We start from the raw sequence: 17,937 nt of genomic DNA, 5'->3' as shown, positions 1-17,937 counted from the left end.
CTATAGACTGATCAGCCTCATCTCCATTCCTGGGAAAGTGATAGAACAACTTATTCTTGGTGCCATCTCAAGGCATATCAAGGATAAGAGGGTCATTAGGGGCAGTCAACATGGCTTCACGTCGTGTTTGATCAACCTCATCGTCTTTTATAAGGACATAACAAGGTGGATAGATGATGGCAGAGCAGTGGATGTGGCCTACCTTGACTTCAGTAAGGCATTTGACACAGTCTCCCACAACATCCTTGCTGCTAAACTGAGGGAGTGCGGTCTGGATGACCAGGTAGTGAGGTGGACTGCGAACTGGCAGAAGGAAAGAAGCCAGAGAGTCGTGGTCAGTGGGGCAGAGTCTAGTTGGAGGCCTGTATCTAGCGGAGTGCCTCAGGGGTCAGTACTGGGGCTGGTATTACTCAATATATTCATCAATGATCTGGATGAGGGACTAGAGTGTACTATCAGCACGTTTGCTGATGACACCAAGCTGGGAGAGTGGTTGACACGCCAGAAGGCTGTGCTGCCATCCTGTGAGACCTGGACAGGCTGGAGAGTTGGGCGGGGAAAAATTTAATGAAATATAACAAGGGAAAGTGTAGAGTCTTGAATCTGGGCAGGAACAACCCGAGGTTCCAGTATAAGCTGGGGAATGACCTGTTGGAGAGCAGGGTAGAGGAAAAGGACCTGAGGGTCCTGGTGGACAGCAGGCTGAGCATGAGCCAGCCCTGTGCCCTTGTGGCCAGGAAGGTCAATGGCATCGTGGGGTGTATTAGAAGGGGAGTGATTAGTAGGTTGAGAGAGGTTCTCCTTCCCCTCTACTCTGCCCTGGTGAGACCCCATCTGGAATATTGTGTCCAGTTCTGGGCCCCTCAGTTCAAGAAGGACAGGGAACTGCTGGAGAGAGTCCAGCACAGGGCAACAAAGATGATTAAGGGAGTGGAGCATCTCCCTTACGAGGAAAAGCTGAGGGAGCTGGGTCTCTTTAGCTTGGAGAAGAGGAGGTTGAGGGGTGACCTCATTAATGTTTACAGATATATAAAGGGTGAGTGTCACGAGGATGGAGCCAGGCTCTTCTCAGTGACAACCAATGGTAGGACAAAGGGTCATGGGTTCAAACTGGAACACAAGAGTTTCCACTTAAATATGAGAAGAAACTTCTGCACGGTGAGGGTGACAGAACGCTGGAACAGGCTGCCCAGGGAGGTTGTGGAGTCTCCTACTCCGCAGACATTCAAAACCCACCTGGACACACTCTTGTGTAGCCTCATCTAGGTGTTCCTGTTCCGGTAGGGAGATTGGACTAGATGATCTTTTTGAGGTCCCTTCCAATCCTTAACATTCTGTGATTTAATTGATATTTAACTGAGTTTTACGATGAAGCAGGCGACAATGGAACCTAACTTGCTTATATCCTGGGCAAGGCAGGCAAGAGCTGAAGTGATCAAAAGCACTCAGAGCTGTGCTGAGATAAAGTAGAAAGAGAACTGAATGGATGGAAAAATCCTAAAGGTTCTATTTGGTTTGTATAGTTTGATTTTTTTACTTCTTAGGTCTACTCTTAAGTTATGCTTCCATATTGTCGTCACCCCCATCTCCCTCCTCACATATTTTCTTGCATTCCCCAGATTAAGTGGGAGATCACAGTGCAAAATTTTAGTCTCACAAACACTTATGTAGACAGTTTTTTACATCATAGGAGAAAATACACAGCTTTGGGGAGGGAAGGATTTGAAATAATTAAAATGAGCAAAACCTTGGGATGCTGATAAACCAAAACCACAACTCAGAAGCCAGAAAATCAACACCAAAACAGGCTGAAATTGGGACAATGTGTGAAATATCTGCAGTCATTACCTGATAACTGAAACTAAACTTTACATTATTTTTTAGGTATGGCATTTTTAACATACAAAAAAATATAACTTGGTTTGTTTACAAAATAAACAAGTACATCAACTTTACTTTTGAGTAATGACAAATATGCCCAGTATTAATGCTTTGCACTAAGGTACATCTGTGTCTGTTTCTCTTCTGACTTCTCTAAAAGAGAGAAAAAAAGGTTGTTAAACTAGAATGCATCAATATCACAGACTTGTAAACAAAAAGGAAAGTTATGTCTGTAGGGCTTAGAAATAATATGTAAACAGAGAACAAATGCCATTATGCAGATACATGATTCATGTTTGTACCAGGAAAGCTTGGAAAAGGAACACAACATCCCTGTATTTATTCATTGTAATGTATTTCAGCACAATGTTTAGGGCACATTATAAGCTGCCAAATGAAATAACTTTCATACAGTATTAGTTACAGAATGCATTTTTGAAGATTGAGGTGCAGCAATAATAACACTTTCTACATTGCTCTAAAAATTATTTCAGCATATTCATTCTGGAAGAAACTTGCATGAAAGATTATTTTTGGTTCTCCCACCTTCAAATGTGCAATTTTTCCATGGAAGACCTTGGAAAAAAATGAAAACCAAGTGAGCAGGCTAGGTTTTTCTCTTCTGTTACCAGTACAGCTGTGATGTAAATAACTTGATGTGCATCTATAGTTCTGCTGAATTCAAGGTGTGGCATGATCCACACACTGGAGCATCAGTAGAAAACTGGAGTTGCACAAGAAATATAACAAAGCACAGTATGAATCAGAAGGTACAAAGAAGGCTTAAGAAAAACAAAACTGAGAGCTTAATTGAGCAGTCATTTGTTTTATTCCTGTCCACGTATTGATGGTCGGAGTACAAATATTTAAAATTATTATTGTTGTTTTGATTGCAATGATTATTTGTGCTTATTCTGGTAACTTACAACAGAATCGAGTTATGTAAAAAATAAACTAGATCAAAACCAGTTACATTGAAAATACAATGGATAATTTATGGATCATTAAAAACATAAGCAAACTCTTCTAACTATCCAATAAATCAAAAATTGCAGAAGTAGTTTAGATTTTATAAAAAAGTCCAAGAAACTTATAAATCTAATTTTATGCTACAATAGGACACACAAATGGGTTTAGTTCTTTCTTTCAGCTGCTAGACAAGTAACCAAATCAGTTCATCAGCCATTGTCCCAACTGCATGTCAGAAGACTTGTCAAAAGACATGCAGTCCCCAAGGGGTGTTTCCCACAAACTACTTTGAAAGCTCCCCCAATGCTTTCACAGAATCACAGAATGGCTGGGGTTGGAAGAGACCTCTGGAGATCATCGAGTCCAACCCACCTGTTAAAGCAGGCTCACCTAGAGCAGATCGCACAAAAATGTGCCCAGGTGGGTTTTGAATGTCTCCAGAGAAGGAAACTCCACAACCTCTCTGGGCAGCCTGTTCCAGTGCTCTGGCACCCTCAAAGTAAAGAAGTTTCTCCTCATATTCAGATGGAACCTTCTATGCTTCAGTCTGTGCCCAATGCCCCTCATCCTATCATTGGGCACCACTGAAAGCGAGTCTGGTCCCATCCTCTTGACATCCACCCTTGAGTTATTTATAAACATTGATGAGATCCCCTCTCAGTCTTCTCTTCTCCAGGCTGAACAGACCCAAGTATCTCAGTTTTTCCTCATAAGATGTTCCAGACCCCTGATCATCTTCACAGCTCTTTGCTGGACTCCCTCCAGTAATTCCTTGTCCTTCTGAAAATGGGAAGCCCAGAAATGGACACAGTACTCCAGATGTAGTCTCACCAGGGCAGAGTAGAGGAGGAAATCCTCCCTCAACCTGCTGATCACAATCTTCCTAATGCACCCCAGGTACCATTGGCCTTCTTGGCCACAAGGGAACATTGACTCATGAGCACCCTTCCTCCTGGGCTGGGTCCTGCACCACCTGTCTTGACCTTCTCTCTGCACAGCAGGTTTGAGCAAGGCTTGGAGGTCCTCCCCAGCCCTCCCCAGGGCTGTAGCCAACCACTGAAACACAAATTCCCCCTGTGGTCCAAGCAGCACCCTGAACCTTCAGCCCTGAGATCTGCTAGCAGATTTGGGGCATGGTAGGGTGAGAACTTCTGTCCTTGACAATCCCAACCCAATAATCAAGGGTGTCTGCAGTGGTAGAAGCAATCGGTATCAGCAAGGCTCCTTCTTAGCAGGACCTCCTGAGATGTGTCCCCAGGTAGAGGTCAGGGAAGGTGCCAGCCTTTCCCCTGGTCCAAGATCCCCAGTGCAGCACAGAAATACCTTATGTTACTGTAGATGCAAAATCAGGGGATTGTCATGTTGCAATGAACCTGGTTCCATGTATATAATTGGCTCAGCTTATTGCCACGATCGTAACTCAGGATTTTCATGACCAAAAATCCAGGCTGCTGCTGCTTCAGGGTGAATTATGCTCTTTCTTGCAGCATCACTACTTATGGATTGGTACAACCGAACACCATGCTTCACAGACTCCCCCAAATGACAAGGTCTTTTGTGGGGGAGCCAGTAAGGACTCCTGCAATAAACAATGCAAAAGATGAGTGTTGCTGTAGCCACGTCATCCCGTTCTTTTTGTCTCTTCCTTGAATTCCTATCTGTCGTCATTTGAAGCGTAAACTACATATCTTTATCTTACAGATCCTTCATCATCAGTCCTGCCCTACTAATTTAGCAACTACCTCTAGTTGTGTCCATAAGTGATCATACTGGCTTACCCAGCTCGTTTGTTAAGTTACAGAAATCACTTTTCCATGCCATGCTTTAGGCTTCGAAAGCATGCCCAGCTCACATGCACAAATCTACCCTACCACTTCAAATCCTTCTTTTGCTAGGGTGTTAACAATAACCACAATAATAACTGGGTGGTTGGTATGCTGAGATGCCCACCTATTCCACTGCTCGAGGATGTTTAATCTCTTCGTTATGCTATTTCACTGGCCTCCCTTTATCCAAACACAGTCTGTTTTCCTAAAAGTAGACTGTAGCTTTGTTCAGGGTGGGGGGCATCCTTTTGTCTGGCACTTGTACAGCCTCTGCAGCAGTGGGGTGCTGGTCTCATGCTTCGGTAGCTCATCACGATGCAAAAAGGAGCCCGAAGCAGGTGTGTGTCAAGGCTCAACCAATCACTTACCTCAACAGGCCCTTGCAGCTGGCCCAGAGTTTCATCCATGACCATCAAACCTGGACTCTCCAGATAATGCTGTGCAGCTGAATTGTCAGCTAAAAACCTGCTGGGTCACACTAGGCAAAGCTGTGATGAGCGAGGTGCCAGGAGGGTGCCCTCCTCTCCCGGGGAGGGAAGCTCTTCGCATTGGGCAGGTGAGGCAGAGACGGGGCAGCTCCCACAGTAGATGTTCTGATGAGGGCCCCACGGCCAAGGTGGGCCCTCTGAAGAGGCATGATCCTTTTGGAGCCGGGCTGGCAGCTGGGGGCGGCAGGAACTGCACTCTGCTGTCCATGAGATGTTGCTTTTGGAGGCTGCGAGGCGGAGCAGGCTGACAGGAGACCGCGGCTTCACGCCTGGCTAGGGGCCCGTGCCGGCTGTATGGCCCTCCCCGCCCCGCCGGAAGCCCGGTCGGCCGGCTGTGCCTCGGTACGCCTCGGCTGCGCTCCGGCCTCCCCCGCTCCCTCTGCCGTCACAGTTCCGCCGGAGAAGGCGCCCGACGGCGGGAACAACAACGGGACGGCAGGAAGTGAGGGGCCGCTGCGCTCCGCTCGCCGTGTTATGCGAGAGCGCTCCCGCCCCCGGGGCCGACGAGAGGCGGGCGGCAGCGGCGGCAGGAGCGCGGGCGGGGCGGTGTCGCCGCGGAGAGAGCGGCGGGGGGGCCCGGCGGCGGGCAGCGGCCGCAGGCTGGCGATGGAGGAAGGTGAGGGGGCGGCGGCGCGTGTGTCACCCTGATCCCCCTCCGCCGCGGCTGCCCCGTCCCGCGCCCGGCGGGACTGTGTGAGGGGGCGCGCGCCCAACGGTCGCCTCGGCCGGGCCGCCGCCGCCCCAGGCCGCGGAGCCGGGGGGTGGGCAGGGAGGTCGCTGTGGCCCGGCCGACGCCTGCCCTGCCGGGCCGGGGCCGCTTCCCCTGGCGCAGATCGGCAGTGCGGCTGCGGCTGGCGGGTTTCTGTCCGTTCCGCGCCGGGACAGTACCGTAGGTGCGGAGGTGAAACCGCCGCCGGCAGGACACGGCGCTGGTCCCGCCGCTGCTGCGGCTGGTGGCGGAGCCGGCTCAGTCGTGACCGACCCCTCCTCGGCGGCCCCTCGGGCCCTCTGACGAGGCCGCTTCCCCGCCTCGAGCAGCCCGTCGCTTGCAGCACCGAGCGGGAGGAGACTGGACGGATAGGAGCCCAGAAAGTTGGGGTGTTTCCCTTCCCTCACCTGGCATCGCCCCTGTGCTGAGCGCCCCGGGGCTTTTTCTTTGGCATCACTTATTTTCCCAATTTGTATGGTTTAGTCTGTCTCCTCTCTCACTTCTAGCCTCTCACACACAATTATTCCTCTCCAGGTCTCTTTTGTGCTAAATCCCCTTCGTAGGGACTAGGAGATGGCATTTAGTTTCCTCAGGGAAATTAGCAGAATCGTATCTGTAAGTGGGCACCCACAGAAACGCAAGAGCACTTCTCTGAAGAACTCAAACACATGGGTTACTGTCCCATGGCATGTTCCAGCCTCCCAGCTGTTCTCGGCTGTTCTGAGCTGGACATGGTTTCTGTGTATTTAATAGTCTTTGGTTAATTGACTTCCACAAATGTGTCCATCTTCTCTTGATTCTATGTAAACACTTTGTTTACAGAACGTTCTTCAAGTAGGAGTGGTCTACATGAAGGTGACATGTGATGAACTGTTCCCTTTAGCCTGACTCACTGGGTCTGTTTGATAACTTCTTGTTCCAGTTGTAGAAAAGAAGGTGAATCACTGCTCTCTGTCCAGCCTGTCTGTAAACTTCACCTGCTTGTAGACCTCTGGCATGTTCCTGTTGGTAATCCTCTTTTCCAGACTGAGGCATCCTCAACTTGCTTCTTTGTCCCTTGTATGGGAATCATTGCACACCTTGGGTCATCCTCATGGCCCTTCTCTGAATATTTCCCAGCTCTGTCTTATCCTTCTTTATATGAGGGGACAAGAATTGTAGACAGTGCTCAATTTGCAGGGGAAAAATGGATTAGTTATAGTGGCACACAGAAGTGGTGAGTTACACTTTTCTGCAACAGGTACACAAAAATAAGTGGAATGCATGTTGTCTGAACAAGAATTGAAAAAAATGTACCAGGACCTTAAAGGAAACTAGAAAGCAATCTCAGATGAAAAATTGTGTGCTGAATAGAGAGGTACTAGAGGCTGTGTCATTAGTTCAAAATCCTAGATTATTTTTAGTTGTCTCCTTGTTTGACTTTCATTTCACCCGATATAAAGGATTCACCAAAGTAGAAACAGCATTTTTCTTGATTGAGGGAGCTGCAAATGAAACAGAGGTAGCATACGTGGATCTTTCTTTGTTACTGCTTTGAGGGGAGGAATCTATTGAGCAGTCTTCAAAACCAAGGTGAAGATCATTTGGAGGCTGAGACATAGTTGTTTCACGATTAGAATTTTAAATTGTTCCTTCTTTGGGAGTTTTCTATTACTGCTGCTAATTCTAGACTTTATAAGTGTGTTACACTTCTACTGTGGCTCTCTTATCTGGCAGAAAAATGAAATAAATGCCTTTCCCTTCAGGGTTCTCACTGCTGTTGCTTTGACAGACAGCAACTGTCTGCAAGGGCAGACAGTTGTCTTTGAAAGCGCATATCTGCCTATTCTGGTGGTCTAGATTATTTTTTCCCTCAATTTTATTTTGTGTGGTACAAATGATTTTAAATTGCAGTGCACTTGGTGTTTGTGTTGCTGATTAATTTCATATACATGACATAAAGAGATACTGATGTATATTTCATGGATTGACATAATGATAAATGTGATACTGAACACCCTAAACCTTTTTTTAGTATCTTTCCGATTCTTGTCTCCTTTAACAAGGTAGATGTTTTCTGTTCATCCCCTGAAAAATGTTATCGTTGAGATCCTGGTTTGCTCAGTATAACTTATAAATTGGTTTGAAAATCCTATTAAAACACAAATACAGGTGTCCTGATACAGGCATACACCACTTTTATTTATTTAACTATCTCTAGTTTCTAACTTTTAAATCTAATAGTGGCAAGTTAAAAGTAGGCTGATTTAGGCTTGAAGTAATGTATAACCAGAGTAATTAAAAGCTGCTTTGTGGGATGTCAAGTTTGAAGTTCAATGGCTTTATGAAAGAGCTGAGGAAATCAGTGGCTACAAAATTTCAAACCATGTTGTGTAGCAGTTCAAACCAGAGAGCTGAAATTTCTGGAGTCTGAATTACAGTTGTACCTTTTCATCACACTTCTAAAATGACATAGATGTTGTGGGATGTCATCTTTAATATAGTAATCATAACAGACTTTTTTGCAATGAGTTTTTTTGTGTGGAGGTTTGCACTCTGAGCTAGCCTGGCTGCCTTTCTGGCTGTAAAATAAATGGACCAGGGCTTAGAACTGCCTTTGTTTGCTACAGAAAACTTAACAGAAACCAAAGAAGCCCTGGAGCAATCTATGTGGCCTAGCAGAATGGGCTTTTAAATTATATGTTAGATTAAAAATTAATAAATCTGCAAGTTCCAGTACAGCTGGCAGGAAGAAAAAAGTGACATTATATTTACTTTATAAAAGCTTTCTCCATATGGATAGCAGGCAGCTTAATTAAAAATAGTGTGCCTAGTACACTACTGTACTGTAGCAATGTAAAACCAGGATGAGAGTTGAATGAAATTGGCACCAGTTTCTCATGGTGTCGGTATCAGCTAAACTACTGCTTTACTTCATTTGTGTAATATGTTCACCGTGGAATAAATCAGCTTCTAGTTTGGGTTCTGGGTAATCCCAGAGTACGGTGTCAAGAAATATCTATTGACTTTTCTAAGGAATTGATTTCTACATTGTTATTTTAGTTACGCATATGACTTTAATTGAGTCTTTTTGTCAAACATATCTGCTGTGGGGTTGATACAGTAGCAATAGCTGTTTTTTTGCTGCTGCTGTCTGGATTTCTCAGAGTGCGATTTTAGGTATTGTGTTGCAATAACTTAAAAAAAATGTCTTCAGGGGCAGCAGACCTGCGACAGAGAAAGAATCAAAACTGCACAGAATCTGACAAAATGGCTCCAGAGGAGAGAAACAAAGAAAACTCAAAGCTGGGAAGATCGCCAAAATGTAAGCTACAGAATTTTTAGCCAACCTATGATTTTTTTGCATTTTATGGGAAGATATTTGTAGCGCAGTAATTTGCAACAGATTTATTTTGAATTAGATCTCTGAATATTTCAAGAAAAAACAGGCATGCACATTACAATTTTTTGATAATGATATTTTATGTATTGCAGATTAAAATGGTAGTCCTGAATTGTTTCAGGTTGGGGGGAGGGGGAGGAGGAGAGGCAAAAGGGTTAAGAATCTTAGTGTTGTTACTATTTGAGTTCAAATATATATTTTAATTGTGCCTGGAATGATATTTCAGTTGAGAAGCTGAGAATCCTTACAGCTTTTCAAGAAACAAAACTAAAACCAGATGTAATTTTAGGCAAGTGCTCACTATGCTACCAAAACCTTTTATGCTAAAAGTGCATGCTAAATTGAGGAAGCTACAGGTGAAGTAGACACCAATTGAAAGAGTTTTGTAAAATTGAGATTAGTTCCTTATATTTGAAAACAGAATGAAGGATAGAATGTCTCAGTGCTGATGTTAGATGTGGCATTGCCACTTCTTTATGTTAATGTCTTTAAGAAGTTTGTGGTGTTTTGGGTAAAATCTAGAGTTTGCTCTGTTTATTTGGAAGACACTTTTCCTTCTTGGAATTCATTTGAAAATGAAGCTTACTAGAATGGAGAGAAATTTGCAGTACACTGTGTGAGTATTTTATCTGAGAGACCTACAAAGCAGTGGTAAAATCTGGGAAAGGAAACTGCAGGACAGGAACACCAAAACAATTCTCGATGTGTCTGTACTGATGATGGTGTGATAATTCTGATGCCAGTAAACTTACTTGCTGTTCAGAAGTGAGTCATATTTAAGGAATACTGTTTGTTTCTAAGCCCTCTGGACTATTTTAACTTTTTCACTGTTCCTTTTCAGATATATTAATTCAGCGTTTTGCAAAACTTTTCTTTGGCTGTGTTGCAGCAGTCGCTAGTGGAATGATGTATGCTGTGTACCTCTCAACATATCATGAACGGAAATTCTGGTTTTCCAGCAGGCAGGTAAAGAAAAAAACTAAAGTACTGAAACAAAAGCCAGATTGTGTCCTTGAAATCAAAGCTGATCTCTATGTCAGGTTGGAACTACTTGCTTGTGGAATCCCATGTCATTCTATTCAGGCCTCTGTCTTCGATATAGTCTCTTTTTTTTTTTTTTTTTTTACAATGTAGTTCCTACTGACAGTAATCTTATTATGCCTTGTATGTTTCTCCATGTCATCCTTTATCATTGAAAGACACTTCTAAAATCTGGAGAAAAAACTGAAGCATACTGGGATTGCATAAGTTAAACAGCAGCAATGTATGGGTGTTTTTTGTTTTTTAAGAATTGTATTATTTAGTGAAGTATGGAAAGCTGAATGAAATTCAGGTTTATGAATATGAAAGAATCCTGTGGAGCTTGTGCTGACTTACAATGTGGATTTGAGTTACTCTGATTCTGAGCATGTTTGCTAAGTTATATGGAGTATTACATACCTGACAGAGGTGCAAATTAATGTTTTGTGGAATACTTTGAAGATGTACAGTGGAGTCATAACTGTTTCCTGTATTACAAAACCAGTCTATCTGAAATATATAGTCTCTGTGGAAAAAGATTGCAGGAGGTGAATATATCTATTTATTTATCTATCTATTTATTTATTTTTTTTTTCCCTAGGAACTTGAACGAGAAATTACATTTCAGGGTGACAGCGCCATTTATTACTCATTCTATAAAGAACTGCTAAAGGCTCCTTCCTTTGAAAGAGGTACAAAACCCATTTGTTCTATTAACCTTGAAAAGTCCTATTCCATTTGGAGACAGTAAAAAACTCCTGCAGACCAGAGAGACTGATTTTATACTCTTATGTAGGTATATCAGTCAGATTAATTAAAAACTGCATGCTGTCCTAACTTTTCAATGCCTTTTGAAAAACAATATGCAATTATCCTCTATTCCAGCGGGTTGCCTTTGATCCATACTCTGGAATAGGATTAATATTGCTCTCATATTGCCCCATATGGAAGCTATCGTAGGATTTCCCTCTGCTACATAGTGGATTTTCTCTCATGTAAGCGTAATTGATGTTTAATTTGGGAATGGGGGATGGAAATGGCTGTTTTTCATCCTCTGTCAGAAGATGCAACAGTTTCTGTCATGAGCTGATCTTAATCCCACCCTTGCCAAGGGTTTTTACTCCTGTTAGCTGTGATTAATAGGTGTTTATGAGCACTGAGTGATGGGCACAGAAACCAACAGGAAGGAGAACAAACTAGGTGGCAATGGTCTGTCCTCCCTTTGTGGGCTGTCTCTTTTATCCTGCCCTGCCTCTGGAGCTCTCTGACCCTGGGTCCCTGGACCAGCAGAAAAGTAAAGCAATGAAAAGAAGACAGAACACCTTTGTTCTGGTGTAGTGAGTTCAGAACGGCACCTGGGTTGGCATGGGGAAAACACAAGAAGTCCAGGAGAGAAGATGGGGTGAACAGCCCTGTCTCGCAGCAGTCATTGAATTACCTCAATCACCTCATGAAACCTCATCTGAAGCCAGTTAAACTTTGTAGGTGTAGTTTTATTGGTTGAGGAGTCTTCCAGCTGATGTGTAGCTTGTCAGCAACATATAATAGGTCTTTACTAAAGTTAGTTCCTCATTATCTCTGGGGAGATTACCTGTGCTGTGAATAGATGGACTGCCGCATTTAGGCATGCCGCCTCTGCAAACAGGTGGACTTGTGTCTATTAGGTATGATGAGGGCACCCAGTTTTCAAAGGTGTATCATAGCTGTGCTGAACCCAGTTATGAGTCCTTCAAGACTTGGTTTAGCCCGCAGAGAACCAGCTGCAGACCACACACCAAGATATGCTCAGAACTGGAAATGGTTATCTTGTTTGGCTGTTCCATTGTTGTTGAAATTTTTGTTCTTTTTTTTCCTCCCCTCTCTAATTTGGATTATTTTTCCTCTTTATTGTCTTAAGTAACAGCAAGTCTTTAATTACATTTCAGAATGATGTATCCTTCAAGTATGCCAGCTTCAGTTTCATCTTAATCCCATACAAAGGCATATTGAGTAATTCTTAGAAGTCTCAGAAACACAAGGCTGAAAAGGGTGACGAGGCCATCACATCCGACCTCTTTGTGGAGACAGGTTTAATACACCCTGCTCATCCTGTTAGACCTTTGTCTCATTTCTTAAGAACCTCCTGTGAAGGTCATCTGTAGGTAGCTGGTTCCAGGGCTGCATCAGTATGTTACTGAAAAGACACTGCTTCAGCTAGTTAGTTTTGGGCCTTCTTTTTATAGACGAGATCAAAAAATGGTAATAACTTTGTTGCTAAATGAGTAGGGCAGAATGGCATCTGGCACAGAAACTTCTCCTTCCTTTCAAATTACGAAAGAAGAATCAGTCAGTAGCTTTAATGACCAAATCTCCCTACCTTTGAATACACTTTCATGTCATTTAAGAACAGCAACAGTAAGTGATTCCATGATTTCTTTTATCTATAGGTGTTTATGAGTTGACACACAACAATAAGACAATATCACTGAAGACAATAAATGCAGTCCAGCAAATGACTTTGTACCCTGAGTTGATTGCCAGTGTTTTATATCAAGCATCTGGTAGCCAAGTATGTGCATTTCTCTTACTTTTTGTGCTTTGGTTATGGTTGTGTATGTGAGTGTGCGTGTGTATGTGAGTGTGTATGTGACTTCCTATGCTGTATACAATAAATACATGCAATTTTTGTTGACTGAATTCAGCTAAGGCTCTCACCAGGTCCAGGTTCTTCTCAATTCTGATCAGTCTCTGGTGTAGGATTTTGGGGGTTTATATGCACTAAACTTTTCTGTCTGTTATTCTTTATTTCTACAAATGGCTTAGAAATGTGGAGAGTGTCTGTGCTATTTGTTAAAAACAGGGAAGTTAGCTCCTTCGGAGTACAGAATTCTGTTGTAGTACTAGCTGTCTCTACTCATTCCCATATAGATAAATGGGCAAAACATTTGTACATAAACCCTTTATCACTTTCAGCTCTACTCAGGCTTTGTTATGCTTATGCTGCATACTTGTGTCTTCTCTCATTTATCTTTCTTTTTTTTTTCATTTACTATTTATTTTTTCTCTGCATGCTTCTGTGTGTTTGGAACCATTTTTTGCCACATCTTTACTTTTCCAAGTTCCTTCTCTACATAGCTTCTTCCAGTAGTCCTGTGAACTTTGTATCTCACTATAGTATAGATCTATTAAATCTGACACATACAATGTTCATGCTAAAGTAAATACAAAAATCATGGCACTAGCAAGCTGAGTCCTGAACTGTGCTCTTAACTCACACTGCTTTGTTCTCCCTGAGCTCAAAATAAAAGCATACTCAATACTTTTCTATAACAGGGGGTGTCTCTTACCTGTTTGCAAAGCACCTAGCACACTGTTAGCAGGATGTAAATAGTAATAATTTCCAGCTTCAGCTCAGTTGCCGCTATGTCTCTTCATTTTTATTTGTAATTTCAGGAAGTTATCGAACCAGTGTATTTCTACATTGGTATAGTTTTTGGACTGCAGGGAATTTATGTGACTGCATTGTTTGTAACCAGTTGGGTTATGAGTGGGACTTGGCTGGCAGGAATGCTGACTGTAGCATGGTTCATTATTAACAGGTAAGAAAATCATCTTTTTACAATCTAGTTTGTCAATAAGGCATTTTAAAATATTAGAGCGGATTGAAATGCTTTCTATTAAACTTTGTGTTCTCATTGTGAGGGTAAGCTCTTATGCCAAATACAAAACATTTCCCAGAGATGCACTGATTCTCAGGATGCTTTTATTAATGGAAAGGCTGTTGTCCAAACCAGCCCAGCTGCCAGTTGAACTGTGTGAATATAGGAGTATTTTCACACCATTCCGTTTTGCAAAAACATTCCTCATAAGATTTTGGTTTTGTGCTGGTGGAGAATGAAAACAAATTTCTGAAGTTGCTGTAAAACAGAATTGCTGTCTGTGATCACCTGTAAATATTGTGATGGTTGTTCTGTCGCTTAGAAGGAAATGACCATGTGCATTTTTCTTGTAAAGAGTCTTTGATACTTTTTTAAATCTGCTTTTTGTAGTGGGTTTTTGTGCAAAATGACATCTTCTTCAATGATTCCTATCTCGATTTTTTTTTTTTTTTTTTTTTGTTTAAAAACATTTCACTTGCAAGAAAATGTCCCTTCCCTTTATGAAACACCAGAATAATAGGGACCGTCCTTTGGGCAATGAGAATTTGTGTTCACGTTCCTCATTTGTCACCAAGTAGCTCTGGGGCTTTCGATGAACTTGAGAGCACTTGAAAGAAAAGAACTGTGGAGAAGCAGAATGTTAGAGATGTACCTTTAAAGCTGAGCTGTTAGGAAGCGTCTTTTAGGAGTGTGAAGTCATTGTGACAGAATCTGTGATTAGTAGCTAAAAATACTGTTCATCAAGCTGGTGTGGACAGTGGAAAGTAGGAAAAATGGTGAATGAATCTGTATTTCTTTTCAACAGCAAAGATTAAACAATGTTAACAAATTGAAAGGTCCAATAGTTAAAAAGCTCCAAATATGCCTCTGTAAGAGGCTTCAGAGATAAAAATGAAAGGTGATGCTTTCAAATATCTAAATTATAAAGGAGCTTGAGGCTCATTTTTTAAAAGCATAGTAGACACAAAGAAGACTATGCACTTCTGAAACTTATGCCTTTGATCACATTTGAAAGTGTGACTTGTGCTTTCTAAGTCACTTTAGCACTTTTTAAAACTTTCTCCTACAGCTCTAACCGTGCAGATACTGTCAAATCATTCCATGAGAAGACCCTGCTGCTGTTTTGGCCCATGCTCCCCATCCATCTTTAATCTCTTGTTTTGCTGGGCAGAATTTTCCCTGTAGACAGAGTATCTGCTGGTGCTGCTGCTATGAGAGAGCACTACTTTGGATTCTAAGTATGTTGTGCTCGACTGCCTAAATCACTTATTTAAAACATATTGTATGAGAACTGGAAGGAGTTTCTTCTCACACCTGTGAGCTGATTTTCATTGTAATGTAGAAAGCTGCTCTTATGGCAGTGTTTCCCTGCCTGGTAGACCATGTAGTGCTGCTCTCAGCCAAAGAAGGCTGCGTTGTCAGTGCAGGTTGGCAGAAGCAGCATGTGATGTGTCCAGCTCACACAGTGTTGTTGTAGTGGGTCAGAAAAGGCTGGAGGCAGACGCTGTTTGGCTTCACTCCTATAAATGTCACCTAGTAAGCAGACCTGCTGAATAAATGAGTAAAGATTGGACCTTCTGTGCTGATATTAAATTTATTACTTGTATCAGCAGCAAAATTGTCTCAGTGTTACTTTACACATAATAGAGGAATAGTTTCCTTGCAAGGCAACACTGATAACTAGAAGTGACATTTAGGCTTTCCTTGATATTTTTGTTCCATAAATCTTTTAATAATTTTGTTTGTCTGTACTTTATTCTAGGACAGATACAACAAGAATTGATTACTCCATACCATCAAGGGAAAATTGGGCTTTGCCATATTTTGCATGTCAAGTAGCAGCTCTCACAGGCTATTTAAAAAAAAACCTAAATTGTTCTGCTGAGGTAAAGCAAAATTAATTTCTTACTAAAGAGTTGCTGATAGAACTGTGCTCTAGAGTAGTTACCTCTGTCGCTATTGCCCTACTAGGCAGAAAACAGTAGATGTTCCATTTTTTTCTCAAAACAGCCACTTGGATGTCACCTAGGCCTGTGCACTTTTTGCTTAGCGACTTGTGCCCCGCCCTGTTAAGCCCTCATGATGGTTCAGAGATAACAGTGTTCTAATTAGATGTGTACTGTCTTTTTAAAATAAACTGATGCAGAATTTTTCTCGCCATATAAACTATTTGTTGCTCTTCCTGTTGCTTACAGAAGATGGTGGTAATTTCCTTTCCCTGATTGGCTTTTCTTCTGATTGGCTTTAAATGTTTCTGGAGGTTTCAGTAATTGCTTTGTTCCATCTGAGAACATTTTAAATATGACTGAAGTCAATATTTTAATTATTTCCTAAAATAATAATTAATTTCCATAGTTTCTGTTTTGATGACCTGTCAGTTACTTAGTGACAGAGATGCATAGGTGTGAAATTAATGCTTTTGTTTGTTTGTTTTCTATAGAAGTTTTGTTACCTTTTGGTGAGTGCTTCAACATATACCTTCATGATGATGTGGGAATACAGTCATTATCTCCTGTTTGTCCAGGCTGTTTCTCTTTTTCTGCTAGACAGCTTTGCCCTGGCGCAGACAGAGAAGGTATTGGAACTCTTCAGCCTACTGATAGTTTGGGACTTAAATACAGCCTCAGAGATGCCTGCCATAACTGGGCAGGAGCTCCAAAGGGCACAGACTGAGCGATGACTTGAATGTCTTGCAGCTTGGGTCCAGCTGAGTTGCATGTCATGTCCATTGGAAGAATAACACAGCTTTAAACTCACACTCTTTTGGACTACTGTGTTTGGGATAGCTTTCGTAGCAAAAGGATCAGAAGCTAAACAAAGCGTCTGAGACCTGAAACATCCTTGGAGAGCTGAAAGAGTATAATGAATGAATGAAAGAATATCATGTCTCAGTCATGCATCCTTTTTGGCGTAGTTGCGTCTTCTTTTCCTTTCCCTATTCACAGTAATGTGGGACTGACCAAAAAACTGCTCTGTTGCTCTGTGCAGTTAAGGGGCTCATTTTCACCCTGAATGGCCTACCCTGTACTGGTTTAGCCAATAAACAGGCTAGACAGATGCTGAAGGCAAATTTATTTTTCAGTGCAAGAAAGTATTTGAATTTATTCTGCAAAATCTGTTTTAAAAATGTTGCAACAATAAGGCACTTTAACTCTGCCTGTTGCATTGGTATATATGCCACTTTGTACACATGTACCTTGTAATTTTATTAGATGTAACTTCCATTTCAAACTGTGTGCAATACTAATTCGTCACTTCTTTCAATTGCTTTTTTTCTGTTCCTCAGTAGTAGGAAACGTTTGATTAATTTTAGTTCAAAGCAAGGTATTTAAAATATAAGGGAAAAAGATGGATGTTTTGGTAAAAGTCTAAAGAATCAACTCTCAGGGTTTATAAGATGTGCTTATAAATTTATAAATGACAGAAAGTATCAGTAACAGTTTGTGTATTCCTGAGAGAGGATAAATGAAGAAGTTACTGTGAGGGAAGGAAAGCACATTTACAGTAGTCAGCTCTTTCACAGAAATTATGTTTTCATACTGTTGCATTGTGGTTGTACTTCATGCTACAACACAGTGAGGTGGTACAGAATGGGGAGGCCTGGTAAAATACTACTGCTTTTGGCATTTTTTACAGAATTCTTGTGAAGTAATTGTGCAGTAGTTACTGAGGCTGACCAGGATCATTTTGATGTGGAACGCTTTTCAGAGCCAAGCAGTACCCTGCTAAATTTGTGAGGTGGAGGGTAGAGATCCAGATAAACACAGGGATGGAGTGAACTGCTCTAAAAAGCAAGTTGTATACCCACTGTAATTTTATTTTATTGTGTTTTGTTTCTTCAATAGGTGCATGAAGTATACAAAATCTACTTGTTTTCTCTCTTCTTGGGGTACCTTTTACAGTTTGAAAATTCAGCCTTACTGGTGTCACCATTACTGAGCCTTATAGCAGTTTTAATGCTCTCTAAATGCCTTCAGGTAACTTGACTCTTCTTTAGCTCCAAGTGTAGTTGTTATTATTTAAA

At 42.0% G+C, this 17,937-nt stretch overlaps 1 protein-coding gene and 1 long non-coding RNA gene across 3 annotated transcripts in view; one reads left to right on the top strand and one right to left on the bottom strand.

Moving 5' to 3' along the window:
- Positions 1-1,645: 1,645 nt before the first annotated feature.
- LOC139827135 (uncharacterized) lies at positions 1,646-5,266 on the bottom strand. The gene is made up of 2 exons (XR_011737364.1): positions 5,045-5,266; positions 1,646-4,429 (listed from the first exon to the last, which is right to left on the bottom strand). It is a non-coding gene; the product is annotated as an uncharacterized lncRNA (long non-coding RNA).
- A 48-nt stretch (positions 5,267-5,314) lies between these two features.
- The window catches only part of DPY19L4 (dpy-19 like 4), a 35,340-nt gene continuing 22,717 nt past the window's right edge, over positions 5,315-17,937 (top strand). The window contains exons 1-9 of one of the 2 annotated variants that reach the window (XM_065832863.2): positions 5,315-5,780; positions 9,070-9,177; positions 10,145-10,221; positions 10,877-10,967; positions 12,702-12,823; positions 13,708-13,853; positions 15,676-15,799; positions 16,354-16,488; positions 17,759-17,890. In XM_065832863.2, the coding sequence (XP_065688935.1) occupies positions 5,459-5,780; positions 9,070-9,177; positions 10,145-10,221; positions 10,877-10,967; positions 12,702-12,823; positions 13,708-13,853; positions 15,676-15,799; positions 16,354-16,488; positions 17,759-17,890 (1,257 nt within the window). In that variant the 5' untranslated portion in view covers positions 5,315-5,458. Of the gene's footprint in view, positions 5,781-9,069; positions 9,178-10,096; positions 10,222-10,876; positions 10,968-12,701; positions 12,824-13,707; positions 13,854-15,675; positions 15,800-16,353; positions 16,489-17,758; positions 17,891-17,937 lie in introns of both variants that reach the window. The other variant, XM_065832862.2, reaches the window with a different exon arrangement.

Source organism: Patagioenas fasciata, chromosome 2 (genome assembly GCF_037038585.1).
Source record: "Patagioenas fasciata isolate bPatFas1 chromosome 2, bPatFas1.hap1, whole genome shotgun sequence".
NCBI classification, from domain to species: domain Eukaryota; kingdom Metazoa; phylum Chordata; class Aves; order Columbiformes; family Columbidae; genus Patagioenas; species Patagioenas fasciata.
This window is presented reverse-complemented; position numbering and strand designations above follow the sequence as displayed.